The sequence below is a fragment of the Trachurus japonicus genome, chromosome 16, assembly GCF_045865225.1.
Source record: "Trachurus japonicus isolate A0001 chromosome 16, Traja_1.0".
NCBI classification, from domain to species: Eukaryota; Metazoa; Chordata; class Actinopteri; order Carangiformes; family Carangidae; genus Trachurus; species Trachurus japonicus.
In genome coordinates, this window is record NC_140922.1 from 1,457,236 (window position 1) to 1,484,641 (window position 27,406).

Below are 27,406 nucleotides of genomic sequence, written 5' to 3' on the forward strand. Positions count from 1 at the left end.
ATGTTGAAATATCCCTTTAAATAACATCAAGGACCATGTGTTATGTCTTTAAAATAAGGCTTTGTTAATTCATTAATCAACCAGCCTCTGGGATGGGACAGCATCATCTCACCTGACAGGAAACATCAGGCCTTTAAAGGAGGCAGCCCCTAAAATGTGGCACAGCTGAAATCTACCCGTTATCACACCACAACCCTTCCTCTTTTGGCCACAGAGGCTGCATCCTGCATGGTAATTAGTTATGGCCCTCTCCTTTCCTTTTCCTTCCTTCCTCTTTCTACCCCCCCTCCCTGTTCACCTATCCTTTTCCCCCACCCCTTCCTCCTCAGTAGACTCAGCTTCAGGTGAGGAGTGGTCAGCATGGAGCGTGTGTTCTGCCACGTGTGGGGAGGGCTGGCAGAGTCGCACTCGCTTCTGCGTGTCCTCCTCCTACAGCACCCAATGTAGTGGGGCACTGCGAGAGCAGAGACCTTGCAACAACTCTGCCGTTTGTCCAGGTAAGCCCCCACCCCCCAACCACCCCCCCACCTGTAGAGCCACCCAGAGCGATAGATATAACAGAGTGGCGACACTCCCATAGGACTCCGTTGTAAAAAATGGCGGACCGACTTCCGGGTTATGGAGCCCTCAATAGTTCCAAACATTCTTCCCGTGGCGCTGGACCACGTCTGTTTCTATGACTGCACAGCAAGAAACTCCTGAGCTGACTGATCGGTTCATTGAAAATCATTTATTTTTTTACGTAAATGTGGTGATTTCAGTCCGTAGCCCAGAGGCAGTCCTGCTCACTTTTCATTCAATCAAACTAATGGCGACTGCCACAGTTGTTAAATTTCATCAATGAGACCAACATTAATCTCCTAAAAATAATTTAACCAGCCAGCAGTAAACCTCTAAAAGCATGCGGATACGTTACTTGGCTCGTTTTCTCCCCCGGGAGGACGACGGTCGGCCCGCCGGCAGATCAGCTCAGTAGAGCGGCTGCTGCTGCTGTGACACCCTGGTCCCCGGTCGGGGCTCACGCAGACTCACTTTTCCCAAACAAACATCGGTGCAAATTTCCTAACAAACGTTATGAACTGACCACAGACTCTGGATTAAACTTTGACTTTCTGGCATGAAAAAATATTAAAACGGTGACGTGTTAACAGCGCTAAAGCCAGAATTAAAACAGGTTTTGGCAGCTTCACTGCTATGGCTGTCGGTTGCCGCGCGATGCTAATTTCTGTTAGCCCGTCTATGATGTTTTACATTATATGCTAGCATTAAGCTAGCGGACTTTATGTTTAGTTGTGATACTGGCTGTGTGTGTTTTGAACGTTGTTTCAAACTGTGTGAGTTTGATTGAACATCTGTGCTACTTAAATATATATATATTCCCGCTTAATATATTGCTTTACTCCTCTTCTTATGCCATTTTTACTGTAGGGCAGGCTAATCTTCAATTTGGAGTGACAAATAAAACCTTGAAGCAAGAAGATTTTGCCTTTGTTTGAAAACTGACATTGATGTACATACAATAATTCAGTAACAGTTGTAAATATACCTTTGTACGGTTTATTTTTTGAAATATTTACCGTCCAAAAGCAAGCTCAGTGCTGTCTGTCCCATAGAAGAACATGACAGCAGCAGCCTCGTTTGGAACTATTGGTAGGGTGACCAGACGTCCCGGATTTTCGGGGACAGTCCCCGATTTGGCCGACCTGTCCCCGGTTAAAGCTGTCCCCGAAAATGTCCCCGATTTGAATGGGGGAGAAACAAAGTTGCGTATGGATAGAAACTCCAGTTATTATGGTTAAACCATAGGGTTAAACCAGTATAACTAGCGTGCTGACGTTACGTGCGCGATAAATGGCTTGTACCGACCGGCTGCGGTCTCTTTTTGTTTGCTTTTTTTTTTTTTTTTAATAAAACACACGCGCTGTAACCGCTGTGCTGCGGCATCAGACAGCAGAGCGCTCCTCTGCTCCTCTGCTCGTCTGTGCAGCTGCAGGTGAATGACGGGGGAGCCGACTGGAGAGCCCCTCCTTTTTATTTTAGGGGCACCGTACGCGTTGCAGGTTGCACTCAGAGTTTGTTCTGACTTTCTATCACAGGGAGTGCACAGCATAAGTGTAAATCCTCTCATGTAACACTTTGCTGTGAAATATGGCTGAAGGCACGAGTGGAAGTGTGCACGTGTTGACAAGCTCCCATGAGTTGATTGACATAAAATTTTAAAAAAACAAAAAAAAACATAATAGCCTAATAAGAAGAAGAATCAGAGTAAAATCAGAATACAAGTTATTGTTATCAGTTAACAGTTTGTGTCCAAACAAATATTATTTAGCTCCTAAAAATAATTTGGCTTTGTTGAGCATCTGTGTCTGCAATAGTGACTGTCTGGCAGAGTTGGCTAATAAAATAGGACTCTTTTATGTCAGTGGGTAGTGGCAGAGGCCTGCACAATGACCTGGCCTTAGCAATGACCATTACTGAGTCAGAATAAACTAACTACACTGTAAGAGACAATATTTGTATTAGGCTATATTTACTGTATTAGGCTGCACTGTCATTTTGTAACATTTTTGGTTGGTGTGCCACGGGATTTTTTTAATGAACATGTGCCATGGCTCAAAAAAGGTTGAAAAACACTGAGCTAAGAATCCATCCAGGAGTGTGATAGTGTTTGTTTGGTGCAGAAGCCTCTTTCAGCACTGGCTTCTGTTTTGTTGTTGTTGTTTTTGTTGGTTTTGCTGATGCTGTTGAACTGGTAGCCAGAAGTGACTGAGAGGTTGGAAGGGTTATGGGTAACTTCTTATTGGCTACTCATTTGCTTTGTCAAATACATTAACATGTAATTGCCCCTGTTATTCATTTCATAATGATAACATTTGAATTTTGACCACCGCGCTGAAAATGTCCCCGATTTTCATTTCGGAAATCTGGACTATTGGGAGCTACATGAACCACGTGACCGCGCTGGCGGCGACATCAGAAGCTGTCGCCACTCTTATATCTTATATCTATCGCTCTGGAGCCACCACCATGCGCTATAGCTCAGCCCTCTCCTGGACCCCTGCCTCACCCAGACTACACCCACCTGACTCCACTCTCCTCAGGCACTTTCCAAAAACCTGTGCCCCGATCTGAACCCCCAACCCCCCTCCTCCCCCAGGGAAGACTCTGCCTGCAGTTAGAATGACCCCCACTGTAATGACAGACTTGATGGTGTGTCGTCAGGCTCTCCTACACCCAGACAGGAAGGGAGACTCCTCAACTTAGAAAACAATAACGTGAATAAAGAACCAAGGCCAAGAAGATGTCAGTAAAAGCAACTTGAGTGGTTGTGTTGCCCCCGCTGTGTGTGTGTGTGTGTCTGTGTGTGTGTTTGTCTGTGTATAAATCACACACCAGCTGCTTTGATTGCAGTGCACGGTACGTGGGACGAGTGGTCGCCATGGAGTTTGTGCTCGTCCACCTGCGGTCGAGGTTACAGGTCCAGAACGCGGACCTGCACGCCCCCTCAGTTCGGGGGAGATCCCTGCGACGGCCCGGAGAAACAGACCAAGTTCTGCAACATAGCAGTGTGTCCAGGTGAGAAACACACTATGTGCATTATGTACAGTAAATAAATTAATGAATGAATGAATGAATTTTTATTTTCGTGTCATGCCATCACTGTGGCCCATCCCATATGGGATTACAAGACACATTTAATGACAAATACAAGAAAAAAAGACGATAGACAGTCCTTCCTGTTGGTATTACCTGCCACACAGGTGTGACACATAAATAAACAATTTCAGATTACTTTCAGTACTCAACTATATATCGCTCTTCGTCTCATTGCCCATGCCTTTTCAAGAAATAAAGAAAATGCAAATATATTCAAGTGAAAAAGATGCTTTAGCTTCTCAGCATCGTCTAACCACACAAATTCGTTATTTGGATACCTTACTAAACAGCTTTTGTCTTATAGAGTCATAGAAAGGACAGTAGAACACAAAATGAATTTCATTTTCCACCTCTTGGATGTCACATAAATTACAAATTCTATCGTCTTCTGCTGTGCCAACATATCTGCCTGTCTCAATATGAGGACCAAGAATACCAGCTCTCAATTGAGCACACAGGGATCTTTTCTTTTTAGACAAATTATACAAAACATAATTTTCTGGGCCAAATACCTGTTTTATTTGGATTACCCCAAATATCGAATGCCCATCTATCTTTACTTTGTTGGAAAATAATTTCTTTTAATACGTTAATCTCCACTTTCTCTGTTACAATAACGGTCTTCATATCCAGCTCTCAGCAAGATGTCATATACTGTATGTCCCCTATCCCATGCCCCATTAGTCAGAGTGTCCCACTCAAAGATTTTTCTTGCAATCCTGTTAAAATTTAATCCTAGTATCCTGTTCCATAAACGCACCATATGTACACTCCACTGTACCTCATTGGGTTCCCAGCCTATATCTCCCGTCACAGCTAGCTACAGTAACACCCAAAGCAGTCAGTGTGCTTCCAGACATCAGCATCTCTTTGTACTGGATGAAGGCCGCGTCCAACCATTGTTGTAGCGCTCCAAAACCTCACACTCGTTTCACACTTGGGGAGCTAGATGCATAAATGATGCATATGCACATAAAGCATGCATACACCATCTCCCACACATACACCGGTATTTATAAACACAGTGTGTGGTGAGAATGTGTCACTTCACACATTCCTTTGACCATATGTACACAGTTTTGTCAGTAATCAAAGTTACAATGGAGAGAAAAATATGAAATAATACAGAAATCAATAAACATTGAATTAGCTTAATTCATTATCATAAATCTGATAAATAACATTTTATAAACAGAAAAAATGTGTTTTTCCTTAACTTCTCCTTCAGCACTGTTTTATATCCTTATTATTTATTGTGCATCATTCTATGTTTAGACTATTTTAGTATTTACTAAGCACAGTGTTGGAGCCTGTCTGAGCCTCCCTAACATGTCACTGGTCTCAGTGAATGAAGTTCAGAGTGAAACAGGACTTTACATCTGCAGTGATTTTGATTGCTGAGTCTTTGTCTTTTATGGCTAATTGTAGGAGTTCTCAAGTGATATGTCTGAAGTGGAACCATGTGGAGAAAAGAACATCAATGCATCTTTCTGGTTGTTTAAATCATCAGTCACAGTTTCATGCAGCTGGCCTCTTGGATGGAGTGTTGACTGAGGTTTACACTCGGAGCTCTATTTTAATTTAAAGGAGACATAGCCTATTATGCCTCTTTTCCACAAATTAAAATAGTTCCCAGGTGTCTTAAAGACATGTCTGTGACATGCTTTGGTCAAAACCCCCCAATGATCAAACATCACAGCTCTTTTCATCCTCTCTAAACAGCCTACTAAACAGTTCACAACGGCTGCTTTCAGTGCCTGTCCCTTTAAATGCATATGAACCACTGCTTCTCCCCTTCTACTGGTACTGGTACTCACTGGTAGGGGTGATATTATGCAAATTCGAAAACTAATGACATCATTGTTAGACAACTAAAGGCCCCCACATACTCTGCCGTACTTGACTCCGCGGACGTCTGCGCGCACTCGAGGCAGACTCAATGCGGACCCAAAGAGGACATCCGCCGGACCCATCCGCGCAAAGCTCAATTTTTACGACCGCGCGGACTCCGCAGACGCGGTGTCACACAACAGACTGCTCAGCGGGAAATCTTCCCATCGACCTGTTTTAAATGTGACACCGTGCGCTCGACTATGAAACCTCAAACGTCCGCGGACAGTGCATGCAGTGGACAGTGCGCACGGCTCACAGTACGCGCACAGTACGCCCAACTCTGTGTGGGCCGTAAGGGAACAGCACATGGATTTCAACCTCAGGAGCCTGAAAGTTACTGAATTTTTCACTCTCACATTTTGGGGACAGTATTAAAGAGCCTTTGGTAACACTTTATAATAAGTACACACTATTAAGCATTAGTTAAGCATTAATAAATACTGAATTTTAATTTATAACGCATGAATACTCAGTAGCAGTAGTCTATGTAGTTTATAAATAGAGTTAGTGCTTATCAATGATGAGTAAAACATTTTTAACTGTGTTCATAAACTATATACTAATGAGTATTTATGTGTTATAAATGATGAATTCAGTATTTAAAGCTTAACTAATGCTTAATCGTGTGTACTTATTATAAAGTGTTACAGAGCCTTCAAAATTTGGGGACATTTTATGGAAATATCCATAATATGTCAGCTTTAAAGAGGATGCAAGATTTCCACCTTGATTAAACAGCTTCAAAGTAGTTAAATACTGAATTCATCATTTATAACACATGAATACTTGTGTAGTTAAAAATGTTGTACTCATCATTGATAAGCACTAACTGTATTCATAAACACATTATGGGTATTCATGTGTTATAAAAGAAGAATTCAGTATTTATTAATGCTTAACTAATGCTTAATATTGTGTACTTATTATAAAGTGTTACCTCTGAAACTATAGGGGGAGCTCTGTAGAGAAAAAAGCGACCAAATCAGCGAAAAAGCAACTGGGCTTGCATAGTTCCCCTTTAAAATGCAGTAAAGATACAAACGCATCAAGTAAATACAGTGTGTAGTGTGTCGGTAGAGCTGCACAAACAAACGGAGAGTTAACTGGAGACAGACGATGACTGAGATGATGGGTGTGTGCAGCTCCTCTCCTCCACAGGGCCAATCGGCACAGAACAGCTACGTCTCATATCTGTCTCCCTCCTGCTCGCTCTCTGTTTCTCTGATATTTTTGTTTTTCTTAATGAGTATGGGAACGTGTCAGTTCTCCAAAGGCCACATGCAGCATCGAGTAAAAGGATTCAACATCGCTGAGTCTCAGACTATTTAATTAATCTTTAAAGTGAATACTTGTTAATTCAATGTTTCTTGTTATTTGGGTGGTATTCAGGCTCCAACACGTACAGATGGTTCTAAGAAGCTGCCCTTTTCTCTGACGCTCTGTTACTGTCTCAGTTTGCTTCCAGACTCTCCATACCACATAGAGGATAAAGTAGTGCTCACATGTGCTGGTGCTGGCCCTGAGCAGGCCTGTAGACATCTGGCCAATCAGAGGAAAGCTGCCTTTTAAGGAGGTCCGAGCTAACACAGCCTGTTTCAGTCCAGGTCGTACAGACAGATTGAGATTTTTGTGAAGAACACAAGCTGGAGATGAGTACAGTACAGTAGGTCCACTATAAATCAGAAATACACCTACAGCTTGATCCTGGTCATAATGTCAGTTGTCATGTCCTCAAGGGTCCACACTGAATGTCCCTGTGCAGGACAGAGTCTCAAACTGTTCTAACTCAGTCATGTCTTGTACCTTTATAATATCATATCATATATGTGGTTAATAACTATACATTAGCACAGAAAATATAGATTATATCCTTATATTCTCACAAAACAACACAACAATACAAAAAGATGTGATTTGTCCTATTAGAAATGTTCAACATAAGTCTATAGCTGATAATCCACTGCATCTTTCCTCCCTGCTGTGTCCCTGCCTGTTGTTGACCGTGGTTTGTCCTCAGTGGACGGAGTGTGGAACGAGTGGTCCAGCTGGAGCTCCTGCTCGGCCTCCTGCTCCAACGGGACCACGCAGAGAACCAGGGAGTGTAACGGCCCCTCGTACGGAGGCTCCGAGTGCAGGGGGGAGTGGCTGGAGACCAACGACTGCTTCCTCGGGGAGTGCCCAGGTATGACAGGAGAAGATCCACAGCTTGTCTTTTTTATTTTTTTTATTTTTTTTACTCGCTTTTATTTTGTTTTATTTTATTCCAGACATCCAAAGCAAAATTCATCAGAAGGGCAAAACACCCACATACATGAGAGAGCTAAATACATAATTGCTGCCCTAGTATAACACCAAACATACAGAACATCATACAGAATTAACAACAAAAATAAAATATGAATAATATAATAAAATCTTATTTCTAAAGTAGGTGGATGTACATCTAAAACACTAATGCACACCTAGAAAACTGTGGAACAGTGTTATAGCATATTGCAAAGATCTGCAGTTAAACCATAAGGGTTAACTCCAGGGTAAATCACCATGGCAACAGATGCTGAATTGTTAAAGGGATATTTCACCCAAAATTCAAATTTCACTCATTATCTACTCACCCCCATGTCGACTAAGGGTTGGGAGAAGTTTCAGAGTCCTCCGTGCCTTCTCTGAGTTACAGCGGGGCTCGGCGCAGCACTGCATGTCCATATGACGGTTGCAAATAGATACCACTTTTCTTCATAAAAAAAAGACACGCCAAAAAACATCCAAATACCTCCATAGTGCTCGTCTGGAATGTCCGTCTTGTATTGAAGCCCCAGCATGAGAAATTGTTCCGAAAAAAATTAAATAAGTCTATATTTCAAGCTTGTTTGTAGCGGAAGCTCCTCTTCCTGGTCCGTCCAAATCTTGCACAATTTGCGCCGGCGTCAGTGCGATTACTGACGCCGGCGCGTTTTTGGTGTGTCTTTTTGGACGAAGAAAAGTGAGCTCCGTTCGCAACTGTCATATGGACATGCAGTGCTGCGCCGAGCCCCGCTGTAACTCAGAGAAGCCACGGATAACTCTGAAACTTCTCCCAGCCCTTAGTCCACATGAGCGTGAGTAGATAATGAGTGAAATTTCAATTTTGGGTGAAATATCCCTTTAATAGTTAACAGTTAACCCAGAGCAGGATAACTTCAGCGGATGAAATCAAAACCTGTCAATAGCCAAACTACCGTCCAATCAGACTCCTGGAACCCGTGAGTCAGGATTTGGACAGGACAAAAAAAAGACAAAGGGACAAAAGTCTCGACAGTGAAGTGATAAATGATGAGCAGCAGACGTCTCTCTACGTATTCACTCTGCTTTTCAAACAAAGCCCACTAAACTCACACACTGTTCAATATCTGTATGATTGTATGAACATCTCAGTCAGAGTGAGTCATCAGACATCAACCGCTCCTCTCTGCAGCACAAACAGTCTGACAGTCTTTGTTTCATCTGCCTCGGATGTTCATAACAGTTTGTCCATCATCAGAATAAAGAGCATAAACACTCTAGGCTAGAAACTTATTTACAAAACGTCCTCACTCTGACTTTAACAATTAGAAATATATTATTTTTAATACCATGTTGTTTACGTTTCATCTTGAGTGTCACTGTAACCTGGCTCTGACTGTGTTAAACCTGCATACACTACTAGTGAGCTCGTTCATAACCAGCTTTGTTCCACAGATGATCAAGACAGTCAACATCTGGGTTTACATGGAGCCAAATAGGATCAGTTGAGATCATCTCATTCTTTTTCACAGGGGTAGAGCATTCCTTCTCCCAAACCGATCAAAAGTAAACATATATCATGTAAACGGTGAAACTGGATGTTGTCTGGTTGCGTTCTTTCTGTGCATGCTCAACACAATGTGTTGCAATGTGTTGAACTTATAGATCTGCTATTTTCACAACTTAGGTGTGACACTCTTGTATGATGAAGTAGGCCAGAGCATCAATTCACGGAAAAAAAACAGTTGAAATATGTTGGAAAAAAAAGTTGAAATATGGAGATAAAAGGTTTCTGCCCAACAGCAATCTCCAATAGACTACTTATTGCATTAATTTGTTAAAAGACTATTTTGTTTTACTAAAACTGACTAAAACTAGACTAAAACCTTTTTGAGTTTTCGTCGACTAAAACTAGACTAAAACTATCACATATAGAAATGACTAAAATTGACTAAAACTAATAAGTATTTTAGTCCAAAAGACTAAGACTAAATCTAAAATGCCTGCCAAAAACAACACTGGTTCAGTGTGGGGGGGACACGGTCTGTTCTAGGACCTTGTTAGGATGCTGCCTGTGTCTGAGTGTGGTGGCCAGCAGTGCCCTTCATTGTTCAGTGAACCCTGATGTCGCTAAAACTTTAACACAGAGATGAGACCACACTGATCAAAGCCCTGGTGGCCTCCCTCCTACAGAGCTGCTGTCTGTCCTTGTCCCAGGTCTTCAGTTGTGATGTTGTACAGGTTAACACTGTGGTTATACGCCCCCCTCTCTTCTTCCTCTACCCTGTCTCAGACCATCACAGCTTGCAGACACGTTATTACATTACTCCTATTTTACTTACCAGTGTTTTCGTAGTGATTTAAATTAATGAATGTGTTTTCTGCCTTCCAGACTGCCACCACTTTCCATTAATTTCAGAATGCCATGAATTATCAATGAAGTGCGTTAAACAAATTCCAACTCTCTGCAATTTATTTTAATGCTCTGGGGAAATAAATAGAAACCGACGGGCTTTTAAAAAAAAAAAAAAACAGCACTGTGTTTTGAAAAATGATCTGTAGTAATGTTATATAGTATGTGTTTTTTTTATTGTTTTCCTGTTTTTTGTATTCATTTGTATTGAATGGACTGAATATAAAACACAATGTAGACTGTATGCATGAACGTATATGTGTTTGGTTGTGCCCTGCAGTGGATGGGAAGTGGCAGCCGTGGTCTCTGTGGTCGGGCTGTTCCAAAACCTGTGGAGGAGGGGGCCAGCAGAGAAACAGGATTTGTTATGGGCCCTTTTTTGAGGGGAAGCCTTGTCCTGGAGAGGGAGAGGAGGTCCGACAGTGTAATGAAAAGAGATGTCCAGGTCAGTGTTTGTGGGAATATGTGTAAAAATTCTACTAAACTGTGCTTCTTTAGAAAGGAATTTCATTTTATACCATTATATTTAGTTTTTTATTTGTATCTGCATTTATTTATTTACTTATTTATTTAGTTTTAGTTTTTATATTTGCCTTTATTTTTTAATACTACTATGTGTTTCCTCATCACATTCCTCATCTCTGGTTTTTAGCAGCTCCTTATACATCACACACTTTTGTCTACTGTCATGTATGAATCGTGGAGGGAGGGAGGGAGGGAGGGGTGGGTTTTTAATGTTTCACTGTATGTCTTTGTGTATGTATGTGCTACAACTTCCCCGTGCGAAAAGTGCTATATAAATAAAGTTTGATTTGATTTCACAGAGCCTCATGAAATCTGCCAAGAGAACAACTTAAACAACGTTGTGTGGAAGGTGACTCCGGCTGGGGACACAGCAGCAGTACGCTGTCCTCCCAATGCCATGGGTGAGCTCACACCAAGTATACACACACTCTGGCACGCACCAGACTCCAGCCTGTTAGGAGTTAGACTAAAGTCACACTGTGGTGATATGTGAACCCTAAACCACATGCCCCCCCCCCTCACAGGGTTAATCCTGCGCCGCTGCACCCTGGACGAAGAGGGCATCGCCTACTGGGAGCAGCCCACCTACATGAAATGCATTTCCAACGACTATCGCAGCATACAGACTTTGGTGAGCACCCACGGGGCTTTTTTTTTCTGTTATGGAAGCAAAAGCTTTCTGGTTAAGGTTAGATTTGGTTTATTCTGAAATAGCTTAATAATTGCTTTTGACTTTCAAAATCCTGTATCAGGGCTTACAGGCACAAAATGTAATACCACAATATTAAAACCACCAAAACAACAATCTGCTGACTTGTGTGAAAGATAAGAGAAACTATTTCTCTTGTTAGACTCGGGAACATTTGTCCAAAGCGCAGCGAGGCCTGGTGGGAGACGGAGTGTCGGAGGTGATGACCAAGCTGAAGGAGACGTCCAGCGACGGGACCAGCTACAGCGGAGACCTGCTGGCCATCGTGGACGTGCTGAAGAACATGACGGAGATCTTCAGGAGGGCCTACTACAGCCCCAGCAGTGTGGACATGAAGGTGATTTCATTTGTGGATTTATGGATGATTTATGCTGCCCAAATATTATTAGTTATGGTGAAGACTGATAGTTGATATTAATTTACAGCTAGGATTGATCAAAATTATATCAAAACGTCAGGAAGTGTGATAGTATGGGTCTGATGTTTATCTATAGCTTTCTTATGTGAAAGGTGAATCTTTATATTTTTATTCTATATTGAATAATATATAATATTATATATTTATATTATTATTCAGTGAAATTTTGATGTTTTCGTTATTATTAGGCTAGACCTGCTGCTATAATTCACAGTTTTTAAACAATAGGATAGTCTGTTGCATGATGCTGTGTGGGAATGAATCATTGTTGACTATACTTTATGTTTTATGTGAGGTCAACAGATGGAAAGTAGCTTCCTGCTCAATCTGGTGTACACATCTCTTCATTTCTTTGAAATGATTAATGCAAGTTCACACTTGTTGTTTGTCTTGCACATATATTCAGCATTCTCTGATATTTTTAAAAATGTGTTTATACATACACAACAACACAGGAGGAAACATTCCACATGTATCTAGACAAAACAAGACAAAAAATAATGAATAAATACATTTAAATAAAAATTAAATAAAATAAATCTTTGATTCCATCCCTGAATGGAGGTCTGTGTCTTACAGAACTTTCCATCTTGGTGCTGTAGTTTTTAATAAATATTACTTAGACTTTCATTTGTTGGGACTATATTCAGTTGTGGGTTATAACACACAGCTGGTGCTCTAATGCTCATGTTTATAGGACTGAGATGTAATCATCAAAGTGTGGATTCATGGTCATAAAGTAGCATGACACTGAATGCAGCATTGTGGCTCATTGTGGCTCAGTGATGAGTTTTTAATTGTTTATGGGTGATAACGAAGCTCAGCGGAATCAGATATGATCAGATATGTCGTGCAGCCTTTAAAATGGTAACAGCTGTGATCCTTTGAGGATATTTGCACATCAACATGGCTCAGGTACAGGTCTGTTGGCCCCAGTGTTAAAAAGGGAGGAATATCCAACACACTGCTGCTGCTCAGTATCACAACTCATGGATAATCCTGACATGTCAATCTCTCTAAACCAGGGGTGGGCAAACTTTTCGACAGTGGTTTCAACCCATAGAGGGCAGTCACTCTTACATTTTACTACAAAACACACCAAATTGAAATATTTTGACTAAAATGTCAAGTGTTGGACCAGAATCAACCAACAACACTACTTCATACCCAAATATGAAGTAAAAAAGTGGTTTGGGGGTTTAGTTACTCTTTAAATGTGTAAATACAGGTGATAATATGAAACATTTTCTCTTTGTATTGCAGAACTTTGTGCTGTCAGTCAGCAACCTGCTGATGGAGGAGAACAGGGAGAGATGGGAGGAGGCACAACTGGTGAGTATCACGCCACTTGTTCCTTTAAACAGGGCGACGTCACCTGAACGGCAATCAGGTCTTTTGTTGAACTCTGAGCTAAAGCAGCTGCAGAAGTGACGAGTTAGACGGCGCCGCAAAGACAAACAGCCCACCTGCGTCGAGGTAGACGGAGCGGTAGAAGCGCTGACGGACGCAAATAGCTATAGCTAATGAGTAACCAAGTCAACGCAAACACCCACTCATCCATCTGCCTCACTCATCCGCCCATGCAGCGCTGTGCTCACTCTCAGCAGTGTCACCGTGCAGCCATCAGAGCTGCTTTAAATAAACCAAACTGAGATGTTTATTCTCTCAGCATGAAAAGATTAATTATTATTAAAATGATTATTATAGTCATTAACCTGTGGCATTTCTTTTCAGGAGATTTTTTCCTCCCTCTCTTAATTAACCAGAACTCAGTTTGATTAATTATGAACCAGACTTTCCACCAGTGTGCACACCTTCCATTTTATTTACTGGCTGTGTGTGTCCCGGCCTTCCAAGCAGCCTCAGCTGTCCTTTATTTCTTGAAGGTAAAATCAATACTAAGTTGTGGTGACTTGAAAGTTGGGTTGGAGAATTTATCACAGCCAACAACATGTCTGCTTTTAATGTTAAGTTTTAAACAGAGAAGTGTTTTATCAAACTGACAAACCCTCAGTCTGTAGATCTATCAGGGCAGGAGATTGATGACCGACCAGGTGGATCGGCCTGAGTCGGCCTCAGCGCAACAGGGTGTGTGTGTGTGTGTGTGTGTGTGTGTGTGTGTGTACCAAGGTATCAAAGCCTAAAGCCTGGTTTATGGTTCTGCGTCGTGGTGACGGCGTAGCTACGGCGTCTACACGGACCCTACGCCGTAGCCTGATGCGCACCTCCAAAAAACCCTGACTACACATCGCGTCAACGGCGTAGACCCGACGCCGTCGTTGAGCATTCAAAGTTCTGCGTCGAGGGAACGCGTTGCTTCCGGTCACAGTAACCAATGGCAACTGAAAAACAAACGCTTTTATTGCAAATGTTGGTCTGTCCGACCACTAAACCAGTCCAGGCTGTGAACGGGTGAATTTACCACATTGACAGTCCCTGCGGTGCGCGTTGTAGTGACGCGAACCGCAAGGACTGTGATTGGTCCGTAGGTACGCCGTCAACGCGATGCAGAACTATAAACCAGGCTTCAGTCCACAGAGAAATGCACAGAGCCTGTATTCACAAACTGAGTCTCTGGACTTCTGTAACTTTGTGATGTCACAACAAAACATCCACCCACAACACCTCAGTCACGCCCACAGGCCACCATCCAAATTAGCAGGAGTTGGTTTCTCTGAGTGGTAATAGCCAATCAGAGGAGAAATAAGGACTTTTTCCTTTTTCGAAAACAACAACCACTTATTCCCTGCCACCCGCAACCCCGCCCAGTCCTACATCATTTTTACAGATCAGTAATAACACACATCCTTCCTTCTTACCGTAAACACACAAACAAATATATAAATACACAGAAAATTAAAAGAGAAATAAAGAGGAGACTACTTCTCTTCTTCTTTTTCTTCTTTTTTATTAATAAAATGAGTAAAGTATTTGTATTCAACACAAAATAAGTATTTACAGAGAGAATAGGAAAATTAGAAAAGTAAAAGGGGAAAATCTTGCCAGCTATCATTAAACCATAAGCATCACATCTTTTCACATCTCAGCCTGTGATTTAAAAACAAACAGAGAAAAGAGACTACTTCTCTTCTGATTGGTGATTGACTGACCTGTTGTTTCCTGGAGCTAGAGCCTGAGAGAGGAAACATAGAGCTACACTAAGATGGTTTTAGGTTCTTAAGATCACATATTGTATATTTTCTTACTTGAAATAAAGGAAGGAGAAAATGAAAATAGCTGTTGTAGCTGAGTGGTTACAGTGTCATTCCTGTGATTTCTACCTCTCCTCTCCTATCTGTCTGAACAGTCTTCTCCCTTAAAGACATTAAATGCTCATCAAATAGCGATCCTATCATAGTGGAGGCACGCAGCCTTATTCATTTCCACACAACTCACTGTTGAGTTTGATCATTTATCACCATTTATAACATCAGGGAATGAAAACCCACAGAGGACATGTACATTTTGCCCTCAAACTCAAGAGGAAGACCATAATACACAAAGATGCGCTGACCTTAAACCATTACAGGATGCTGTGACGGTGTTCGTCACACGCTTTTTTTTTTTTTTAAATAAAAGACTTTGTGTTTCTACAGCTGTTCAGAATATTCACCTCAGATCCTTAATCCATTTTTTTCTCCGTCTTCTTTCATGTGTGTGTGTGTGGTGTTCTCAGCTGGGGCCGAACATCAAAGAGCTGTTTCGTCTGGTCGAGGACTTTGTGGATGTCATCGGCCTGAGGATGAAAGACTTCCAAGACACGTATGAAGCCACTGATAACCTAGGTCAGTCTTATCTCCAGCCAGGAGATCTCCACAGCCGTTTTCTTGCTTATCAAAAAAAAAAAAAAGGAATACTGTTATCTGTCTATATGGGGGCTGCTGCTGCTGCTGGTGACCTGATGGTTTCATGTGCCTTCAGTCTAAGGCGCGCTGCTTGTTGTTGATGCAACAAGTGATGTTAGAGCAGCAGGAGGTTTGTGTCAGCTAATGCCGGCCCTACACAAAACCGCTTTGGATTCCACTCTCACAGACTTATTTCCAAAGTCAGAATGAAATCAGGAAAGTTTTGCTCCTTCCATTGTGATCTTTGGCAGGAGGTCTGGGCTTCTACAGTCACTCTTTAATGGCCCTTTTCCACTGTCACTGCTCACCTCCACTCCACTGAAGAAACAGAGCTTCACCCAAAACCACCTTTATCTTGTTAGTAGTGAAAAAGTTCCCCATAACTCCAGAAGACAGAAAGCTTTGCCCACTGTATTCAAACTCCAAACATTATGAGTTGATTAAACGTTGACTTGGAGTTGTGTCAGTGCAAATATTACGATTGGTGATGATTTAAAGGACAATTCCAGGCAAATTCAACTCTGGGCTGTATTTTCCTAACATTTTAGGACTAAAAGAAGGAATCTGAAGGTTTTCAGTTTAATGTCTCCTGTTTTGCGGTAGTTGTGTCTGTCCCCGCATCACCACAGCAGTGATGAATGGGAGCGGATGGAAGTTCCGCTGCTTAGGCTGTTTACATCCCTCAAAGCCGCAATTTTTTTCCACAGACAGCGTCAGATGGCTACTCAAACATGCACCCAGAAGTTTATTTACTTCAAGCAAGCCGACATGTTTGTAAAACTAGATCTAATTTACTTCAAGCAAGTCAAGAGTTGATATTCCTGTGTTTATGACACAAACGGGAGCTTCCGACTGCACATGAACACACCGAGCATCAACTTGGGTCTCGTGTGAAACTCCGCGAGACTTTGAATTAGATCTAGTTTTACAAACATGTCGGCTTGCTTGAAGTAAACAAACTTCTCGGTGCATGTTTGAGTAGCCATCTGACGCTGTCTGTGGAAAATAATTACCGCTTTGAGGGATGTAAACAGCCTAAGCAGCGGAACTTCCATCCGCTCCATTCATCGCTGCCGTGGCGATGCGGGGACAGACACAACTACCGCAAAACAGGAGCGATTAAACTGAAAATCTTCAGATTCCTTCTTTTAGACCTAAAATATTAGGAAAATACAGCCCTGAGTTGAATTTGGAATTTTTTCGGAATTATCCTTTAACAGGGGCGTTTCATCCGCAGTGTCCGAGGGACCTGACAATAGTCGGCCGTTGTTTTTGTTGTAACGTTACGTCCATAGACTGTATACTTGTAGCAGTGTGTCTCAGGTTACAGGTTAGAGCGTTTGGCGGTATGACATCATCGTTTCACAAAAGATCAGTTATGGGTGTCTACATGAAAATGCTGGGGCGCTTTCTTCAGATTTTCCCGCTCTGGGACCCGTTTCCAAAAAGTACTGATTGGCCAGAGTGTCGTCACTGGAAGAGTCAGGAGTGTGACGTTCGACACAACAATTAAAACCTGCTTAAAAAAAAACAGAAAAAAAAACACACACACCGGCAACAGCAACCACTGATCTGCACTGAGACTGTTGTAACGCAAGTGAAACAGCTGCTGTGTGGAAAACTACTATAATAGAGAGCTAGATGGAGCGAGCACTGTGTAGCAGAAAAGGGTCATTATTATTTATTTTTTCACCTTGATTCTCCATTAAAATCAAACATGTTGAATAATGTCTGTATTATCTTCAACTCACCACTAGCTGTATAACTTCTGTTTCTAGAGGTCTCCCAATGACAAAAGATGGAGTTGGGTGATTATCATGGGAATCCCTTCAGTGTCAGTGGTTCAGGAGTCAAACACACTCTATGATTACAATATTAAAAACACTGCATAAACCAGTTTCACACTTTAAGCCAGCGTTTCACCAACGCTGTGCAGAGAACAGACGTCAGGGAGAGCTGGAAGCTGAGACCACAGCCGACCTTTGTTTTGATTGTTTCCTTTATAACTTACAAACCAGACGTTCAGCAGTTTTTTGTTTTGTTTTGTTTTTTGTTTTTTTACCTGCAGCTGAAGTGTCCTCTTTATCACAAACACACCAGAGGATTAAAACCAGTTCAAACACAACAAGTGCTTCATAGCTGGAAATTCCCACTTCTTACTTTTGCTTCTCTGATAACTCAGGAACCAGATGTTCTGCAGAATTTTACCAGCAGCTGGGTTATCAACAGACGGTCCCTCTTCTCCATAACAAACACACCAGTGGAATGAAATCAGTAAACCAATACTGTAAAAGAGTTTCACTTTAACAAAGGACACAGGACGGGACATTTCCAGCAGCTGGGAGCTGAGCTGTCTGACATTTACTCGGCTTATTCTCTGATACCTTCAGATCCAGATGTCCGGGGACCAAAATCCTTCATATGGTCCAAATATATATATCTTAAAAACCACCAAGGTGGAGAAAGTCTATGTGGCTTAAAACTTGACAAAGCTCAATGATCTGCACTGAGACTGACACACACAGGACATTAAATAGGTGTGAAGCTTATAGCTGAGGCTAATTTTCAACTCATTCCATTTCATAGAAACACTATGAACTACAAATGTGAAAGAGTGCAATGCTGTATTGAATATTGATTGTTGTGTTGTTGTGTAAAGTATAAGAAGGCACAACAACAGCAAAATTGATGAAAACGTATATAGTGATGAATTTAAAGAAGCAAAAACTGCTTCACCAGGAGCATGATGGGAAATAAACCCTAAGGCAGACTAAGGCTGTCTGAATTCACTCATTTACTCCTCCATACTCACTATATAGGGGATTCTATAGAGGCTATAGAGTGAGCTGACTGGTAAAATGAAAACACTTTTGGACACTATTCTGCCACGCGGTTAATTATGTTGTTGCTGACACACAATTAAAACATTCCAGATCAAATGTCGACCACCATCATGACATGCACAACCACAATGCATTATGGTATATAATGCTTGGTTAGTGACCACTGGTTGTACAGTACACGTCTTTTCACACTGCATTGTGGGATTCTTTGAGTGCATAATATTAGTTCTCGGTGTAGTCACTATATAGTGAGTAGTGAATGATTTGGTACACAGTCTAAGACAGTGGATTTTGCAGGGTCACAACAACCAAAAATCAGTGAGAGGCTGTCGGCCTTAATGTATGTCATCATCCATCTCATTCAGACTATCGGCTGATTTTAGCTTCTCACTGTTAGATCAGGTATATCATTACAGTATTCATCACATGTCCATCAGTATCAGGATAAGTGAGGTAAAGTTGTGAAAAAATGACTGGTCTCTTTCTTCCGATTGAGCTTAATACGCCTTCAGATGTGGAAGATAATGAAGTCATTTTATAAAAAGGAAGATAAAATATTGAGAGTTTGCATTTTATGTAATTGGATTTGCACATATTTGAAGCCCAGACTGTGTCTTTATTGTGAGGTTAGAAATATGATAGTGATATTGCTAGTATGAGAGTTGTATGCCATCCCTTGCAACCTCCACATTGATCCAGTAAAATTGGGTCTGGTCTGTGATACAGTGGATCTGAACCCTTTGGAGGTCTGAGATTGTCTCAGCTAATTGTGAATATTATTATATTGGGGCTTGTTGTCCTCAGTAGGCCTGTCTACATCCATGGTAAATATGAATCCTCCCCAGGGGAGCAGCTCTTTTAGATGCGTCTCATGCGATTTTTAAATCCACATGTTGCCTCCTTTCACTGCCCGGCAACGCTGTGTTTTTCCTCTACCAGGGGAAAAAATGATGCAGTGTAGTCATCACAGAGTCTCTGCTGATGTCTGTGACCCCCAGATAAAAACCCGGCAGAGTTTGAGTCGAGTCAAGGGAGAGTATGTGGGAATTGAGGCTAGATGAGAGGTCCTGTTTATAGCGGTGCCACCGCGCTGTCTGGAGCCAAATAGCCGCCCACACCGGCAGCACATCCCCTCCGGGGCGGCTGACCTGCTCTCTCCTCCCACACCTCACACATAAGTGAAGCCACACACGCGGGAACGATCCCTTTATCTGCCAGCATATAGTTAGATCAGCTTCCTCCTCCAAACTCATGAAAGTGCTAGAGATGTTTCGGATGTGGGATTTCAAGACACATGAACTCCAACTGCAAAGTGACTGTTTTTGTTTGTTTGTTCATGGTTTGGTTAATATTCATTCTGCTGCAGTTATTCTATCATATTCTGTTGTAATTATTCTATAGTTTTATTTACAATTTTCTTTTCGAGATATGAGTCACAGGATGAACAGACCAGAGGTGTCTGATGCATAGATGACACACAAAACACGTCATTTCTTTACAGTGCCACTGCCCATACAAAATCATCACACCCTGCCAAAACCTTAAAGCAGAAGTAAGCGATATTTTTGTGTTAATATAAGTCTTAAATAGTTATATCTTCCCACAGCAATCACTTACATAGAGTGTTTGGACCGAAACACAGGTCTCTCAGTCCCTCTGCTCTGCTCTGAGCCGAAGAGAAAACTTTCCTTGTATCCTACAAGTTTTATCCAATGAGGAGAGAGAATGGCATGAAGGGCTGTGTGTGCATCCAAGGGATGCGCCTGAATGTGGTGACGTTAGGACGAGGACCAATAGATCCATGACGAGGGCGGGGGCTGCTAACTCCATCGGCTGACAAGAAGTTATGGTGCGTTCAAGGCAACCCGTAACTCGTGTTTTTCCGACCTGTGAAGTCGTACCAGTTCGATCTGGTACAAGTTCACGGGTCGGAAGTTACAAGTGGCCGTTATAGTGACTTTCACAGGCCACAGGTCGGAAAAACACGAGTTACGGGTTGCCTGGAACGCTACAAAGTCGTAAGTCGTGACTTGAAGCCGTAACTTACGGTTTCAAAAGCCTGCCTGGAACGCAGCATTAGCCAAAACGACCGGATCGCTTACTTCTGCTTTAACATTTTCTTAAAACCTTTCCTGAAAACGTGCCACTCTTGTTAAAGCTATTTAAAAAAAGAAAAAGAAAAATAACACCTGGATGATTCTGTTGCAGAAAAAGATTTTATGGTCAGATGAAAGATTGAAGATTGAACTTTTCTGACTGAACTCCAGGCCCCGTTTTTGACCCAAACACAGCACACCATACCTCCTGACTGTGAAGCATGGTGGTGGCAGCATCATGTTGTGGGGATGTTTCTCCTCAGCAGGGACTGGGCAGTTGGTCAGGATTGATGGGAAAATGGTGCCAAGTTAAGTAGCCGACGACCAAATTCTTGAGGAAAACGTGTCCCTCTGCTAGACAGCTGGAGATGGGTGGGTCATTCACCTTCCCCCAGACAATGATCCTGAACATAACCGCTAAAAGAACAATACAGTGGCTTAAGGACAGGAAGGTGAATGCGCTTGAGTGGCCAAGTCATAGTCTTGACTTAAATCCAATAGAAAATCTGTGGATGGACTTGACCAGTGTAATATATGTCATTCACCACAGAATTTGACTGAACTCTGAAAATAAAATAAAAAATTAGGTTTGATTTCAGCCGGTGTGGCAAATAACCTGACTATTTCAAAGGGGTATGGATGATATAGGCTCTGTATAAAATACAGAATGTGAGTATCTGTCACTTCACTCATTCCTGTGGCTGTGACCATGTGACACAGTTGCAAAGATACAAAGATACATGCATGGAGTGAAAATACAGAATAAGCCAATACAAAGAAAAATAAGTTCATAGTCATCATTCTGAGTTTACACAGGAATTCAAATCTCACATTTCATTAACAAAAATGTGTGTTTTTGCTCATTGTGCATCATTCTATGAAAGGTTTCATTCTGTTGCAATGTTTACTACTCACGGTGTTAGAGTCGGTCTGAGCCCCATGAACATGTCTCTGGTCCCAGTAAATGAAGTTCAGAGTAACAAAGTACTTTACATCTGCTGTGATTGTACTGATGAAGGTTTTTACCTCAGTTCCACAGTCAGTGACATCATTCTTTGTCTTATCACAAACAGTGTTTTGATACAATTCGACTGACTTAGAGAGAGGCTTCATCCAGTTGTGTGCTTCACTGGGGGAGTGGAAATTATGCATGTGCACCGATTTTCCAGAGAGTGAGATTTGTGTGTGTTTGCAAAGTTTTGCTGATGGAGCTACAGAGTTTTTACATGTCTGGCGAGTGGAACTGTGTTAAATGAAAGTCCTCCTATGAAAATCTAGCTGCAAGACCTTTTTGTTCTCATATTTTGGTAGTGGAAGTGGAAGGAGTGGGAGGTTAACAGAGGTCCAGCAGTTCGTCTCTGCAGCATGGTTCTTCAGCCATACTGACACTACACACAGGGACACACACCACACTGCTTTTATTACCTTGATTTGAAGCATATTTTGTAGCTGTTTTACATGGTTCCTATGTAAGTATTTATAAAGGACCTTAGGTCAAGTAGAGTGAGGTCAAGTTCAAAATTTAATCCAAAATCAAATCTGTTCAGGAGGCTCTTGACCGGGGAAATGATTTCAGACCATACATAGCTGCAACCCTCAGACTGACAACATCAAGCAAATAAACTGCAGCATTTAAGGTTTATGTGTTCCAGCACTCAATGCAACAATCCAATATCTGTTTACACAGTAAAAACTCCTGGGTTAAAAAAGGGACCAACTACTTTCTTGGTTATTTCAACCAAGAAAATTGGGTTATCTTTTTGACCCAAGTTTTAGGTTAAGGACTTGACCAAAAGGTTAGGTTATATTGACTACATTTGACTACTATTTTCTGGTTGCTGATCAACACACTCTAGACTCTGAGCCACTGCCACTGTTATGATGACTTTGGGTTACTATTCAAATTACCTTATTCCAGCAAACAAAACTTAGTCTTACATTATATTTATCATCAGATAAAACTGTTAGTGCTGCCTGCACTAACAGCTTGAACTAGTGCTGCTCTGGGTCCCCGTGGTCTGGACTGATCACTGGAGACTCTAGAGGCAAAAGTCCTCCTGTAACACTCTTGGATGAACCTTAGAGTCAGGAGCAGAAGAAGGACACACTACAACAGTTATCCTTTACTTGTCCAGTCCAAGTCATACACAGGTAGACAGGCAGCCAAATCCAGTTAGGGGAAAAACACAAAAATGTCCCAAGAATACAGGCAAAGTACAGTAACCCCCCCCCCCAAAAAAAAAAAACAACAACAAAAAAACGGGTAGGCGAACACAAGACTGATTGTTCATATTATAAATGTGTTAACAGCCCAGAAAATGGGTTAGTCTTTGAAAAATAACTCAGAATTTAAACCCAACACAGGCAACCCAGAAATTGGGTTAAAGAAATAACCCAAGAGTTTTTAGTGTGTAACCCAGAAAATGCGATACTCTTTGAAAAATAACCCAGAAATAGTACAAAACCCAAACAACCTAAGTATTGGGTTAGAGAAATAACCCATGAGTTTCCAATGTGTACGGTGTTGTGATGTTTGATGTGACCTCTATCTGAAGCTCCTGACTGTATGACTTGATGCTGATGAACAGTCAGATGTACACGTGTTCTAGTCAGGTGTGACATCAGTTTAACCTGTAAAGGACTCACAGTTGTTCCTCTGTTGCAGTGCTGAGCATCCACAAACGTCCGGTGGTGGGCCATGCGGACATCAGCTTCCCCATGAAGGGCTGGAGGGGCATGGCCGACTGGGCCCGCACCTCCGAGGACAGAGTCACCATCCCCAAAAACATCCTGTCGACCGGCAAGCCAGGTGAGAGCTGCGACACACCTCACATACTCCATACTCATTCATACACAGATACCTCAGAAGATAGCAGCATTTACTGACTGGGAACAGATTATTTTGTGGGAATCGATTCTAAGTATCTTTGACAGGATGATTTATAAAGTGTGTTATGCGGACGTACAGCCGTGCGCCCTGCTCAGACAGACACACAAAGACGTGGTTGTATTTAATGTTGCAAATAAAACACGCAGGAGAATAATGAAATCATTTTGCTTCTCCTGCTGTTCACCAGCTGTACAACAAAAAGGCCTGTTCTCTTCAATAAGACCAGAACAAGTCTCACAAAATGTTAATACAAACCCCATCTGCCAGATCTGTTTGATTGGTTTTAACTGCCGAATGGGAGGTTTAACAGAGATTACTTACTGGCTGTTTACAGATAAAGGGACTGTTAAAGCAGAGATGACCTATAATGTGAGGACATGCTGCTTCTCTGCATTTCAACTCCTGAACACCTTAGTTGAGTGACTCTGACAGCTTCACACAATGCAGCTCAAGGAAACACATGCAAATAGTAAAAACTTAAATGCATTCAGAGAACAGTTCCATCCTTTAGAAAACATACAAGGAAATGTACCCATTTAATTTTTTTGTGTGTTTGTGATGCATATTTGCATTGTGTTTGTGTATTTGCATATGTTTTCTTAAAATGCAATGAGATGATCTCTCAGGGCCACCATACCTTACATCTGAATTAACAAAATAATCATAGATATTGTTATATAAAAAATAAGACGTTTTGTCTGATGGCTTTATTATTCCTCATTTCCACATTCTATACCAAGAGATTGATCAAAGAATCAATCAAATCTGAGAATTATTCATCAATTGACCTGGATGTACCTTTATCATAGCAGTTTTCAATATTGGCAAGGCAAGGCAAGGCATCTTTATTTATATAGGCAACTCAATGTGCTTTACATAAAGACAAAACATTTAACAGTAAGAATAGTAAAATTGTAAACATTAAACATACAATTAAAAGCAAGAAAGTGCAAGAAAAAAGAAAATAATATATATATGTATATGCTTATATAATAAAATAAAAACTAGACTAAAATAGAGCATAACATATGAGTTTGCAGCATGAAAGATTGATTTGTATTAAAACAATTAAGAGGACTTGCAGTACAAATCCAAGATTACGATTTAAAGTTCTTTGAAAGAGCTCAGCCATAAGCACATGAAAAGAGAAATGTTTTTAACCTGGATATAGCACCTTTTATACATATAAAAAGTAACACAAAGTGCTTTACAAGTTAAAAGACCCGACCCCCCCCCACACACACACACACATACACGCACCCACTCACACCAAAAACATATGCTCTTTAAGATATGGAATTGTATGTAGTTACCTTGGAGTATCTAAATGGTAAAGGAATAGTAGACATTGCTATTGAATACATTCCGGAGGTTATAGCATCATCTGTTATCAGTGTTGATTTGAACGGTGTGTGCAGCAGCTGAGCCCCCCCACGCCCCCCCACCCCCAGCTGCAGGCAGGTGCTACAGTAGCTACGTGCACCATTTCACTGGCAGTGGTGTTATTTGTCAGCCGGGATGTTTTTGACCATTAAAAACAGCCCTGCAACCGCTAGCATGCTAATGAGGCCGTCACTCCTAATCAGGAGTCAACAGGAGCCAATCAGGAGCAATTAGAAACAATTTCCTCCCCAGCTGGGAGATGTGTCTCCACAGTGCTAATGTCACACCAGCAGCCAGCTCTCTTTATGTATCCAGCCTGGACCTGCTTACATGGATTAAAACGGCTCTCTGATGTCTTGTTCGCGCTGATTGTCTGCTCCCCTCTCATGTCTCTGGAAACCTTCTGAAATGAGCTTTTTCTTAAAATGAAAAAAAAAAAAAAAAAAACGCAACACATTCTCTGTAGGCAACAAAAGAGCAGCGACAGAGGCGTCCTCTGAACATGAAATGAAACTGTGTTGGAGCTGCAGGCAGAATTTGATTCTTTTCCATCCTGCGGTCTGCAAACACAGAGAACAATAATAATACTCATCTAGGGTTCTATCACAATATTGCAATTTACAGGGTTAACAATATAATTAATAATCACTAATCAATCACTAAGCATCTAAACTATTTTTTTAACTGTACAACAAGGTCAATGCAGTAACCTATGGTTCAATTATTACCATTAAAGGAAATCATTTTTCAACAAGGTGTATACAAATATAAGAACACACACACAGACACACACAAAAGAGTGTGTTCTCTGCAAAAGTTGAGTGATGTTGTTATGTTGGAGCATGCAGTAGCAGTTATGCCAGTTCAACAGTGCTTAAGTCTATTTTTTTTCATAATGTGCAGCTTAATTGTATTGTATTTCATTAAAAGCTAAAAATAACTCTACTGTATTTCTACATAGACAATAGTAGTTTGTTGAAAATGTCATATTCTGAACCTTAAAGCAGAAGTAAGTGATATATTTGTGTTAATATAAATCTTAAATAGTTATATCTTCCGACAGCAATAGAGTGTTTGGACTGAAACACGGGTCTGTCAGTCACTCTGCTCTGTTCTGAGCCGAGGAAAAAACATTTATCGTATCCTACAGTTTTTATCCAATGAGGAGAGAGAACGGCATGCAGGGCTGTGTGTGCAGCCAAGGGACGCCGTGAATGTGGTGACGTAGGGACGATGACTGTTATGGTGCGTTCAAGGCAACTCGTAACTCCTGTTTTTCCGACCTGTGAAGTCGTACCAGTTTGATCTGGTACGAGTTCACGGGTCGGAAGTTACGAGTGGCCGTTATAGTGACTTTCACCGGTAAAACAGGTTGGAAAAACACGAGTGGGTTGCCTGGAACGCTACAAAGTCGTAAGTTGTGACTTGAAGCTGTAATTTACGATTTCAAAAGCCGGCCTGGAATGCAGCATTAGCCAAAACCACCGGATCGCTTACTTCTGCTTTAACTTCATGCACCTCATATTCTGCAGTTTTTTGAAAGCCTCTGTAAAACGTGTGAGGAAAACACAGCGCAGGTTTGTTTGCGTTCAAAAACACAAAGCAGAGACAGAAAGTACATACAATGTGTAACCTGCTTTTAGTGTGTAATAGTAGCTAAGCAGGTTTCTGAAGGGTTTTCTAGTTCACAACACACAGCAAAAACTCCAAATATTTTCAAGAACATTTGTGTTATTTCTTGCCAAAATGTCTCATTTCTAGTCATAACTAATCTCTTTCCATTTAAAATGAGACCTAGAAAATAACTTGTTTTTAGATAATTTTCACTTGTTTCAAACAAATTCTTACTTAAAATAAGTAGAAAAATCTGCCAGTGAAAGAAAAACTTGCCCCACAATCAGACCTTTCTACTTATTTAAAGTGAAAATATGCTTGAAAGAAGTTAAAGAGTCTAAAAACAAGCTGTTTTTTATGTGATGAGTCTTATTTTAAGTAGAATGAGATTTGTTTTGACTAGAAATGAGACAAATATTCTTAGTAAGATTTTGAGTTTTTGCAGTGCATGTGTATGGACAGATACTTTGTGAGAGTTTTCACAGACATACAGTACATAGAACTTATTGAATCGCTGGTTCAAGTCCCTCCAGGCGACCTCTTGTTGGGCGCACAGACTGAATCTGGCTGAGCACATTGGATGGGCCTGCCAAAGAGTTTTTGAACGGGATACATAATACTTCAACTCCCCCCCAAAACACACACACACACACATGTCTTCCTTGGTTCTTCCCTGATACCCAGGGAAGCTCAGCTGTTGCCTGGGAGCTACGGCCTCAGCCTGCTGCCTGGCTCACTGCTGCATACTCCCGGGCTGCTGTGCAGTGTGCTGGAGCAGAAGAGCTGGATTTCTTCAGATGGCCCGGCAGATGGCCCGGCAGATTTTCTTTTTTTTTTTTGTCTTTGACACTGACTGTG

The 27,406-nt window shown here is 41.5% G+C and overlaps 1 protein-coding gene across 13 annotated transcripts in view; it reads left to right on the forward strand.

Moving 5' to 3' along the window:
• The window catches only part of adgrb1a (adhesion G protein-coupled receptor B1a), a 226,568-nt gene that overhangs the window by 119,508 nt on the left and 79,654 nt on the right, over window positions 1–27,406 (forward strand). For 6 of the 13 annotated variants that reach the window (XM_085803409.1, XM_085803415.1, XM_085803411.1 and 3 more), the window contains exons 5-14: window positions 333–497; window positions 3,412–3,576; window positions 7,568–7,732; window positions 10,506–10,670; window positions 11,050–11,151; window positions 11,275–11,381; window positions 11,602–11,796; window positions 13,141–13,209; window positions 15,554–15,662; window positions 23,327–23,470. In XM_085803409.1, coding sequence (XP_085659535.1) covers window positions 333–497; window positions 3,412–3,576; window positions 7,568–7,732; window positions 10,506–10,670; window positions 11,050–11,151; window positions 11,275–11,381; window positions 11,602–11,796; window positions 13,141–13,209; window positions 15,554–15,662; window positions 23,327–23,470 — 1,386 coding nt within the window. Of the gene's footprint in view, window positions 1–329; window positions 498–3,411; window positions 3,577–7,567; window positions 7,733–10,505; window positions 10,671–11,049; window positions 11,152–11,274; window positions 11,382–11,601; window positions 11,797–13,140; window positions 13,210–15,553; window positions 15,663–23,326; window positions 23,471–27,406 lie in introns of all 13 variants that reach the window. The other 7 variants (XM_085803410.1, XM_085803405.1, XM_085803412.1 and 4 more) reach the window with 2 other exon arrangements.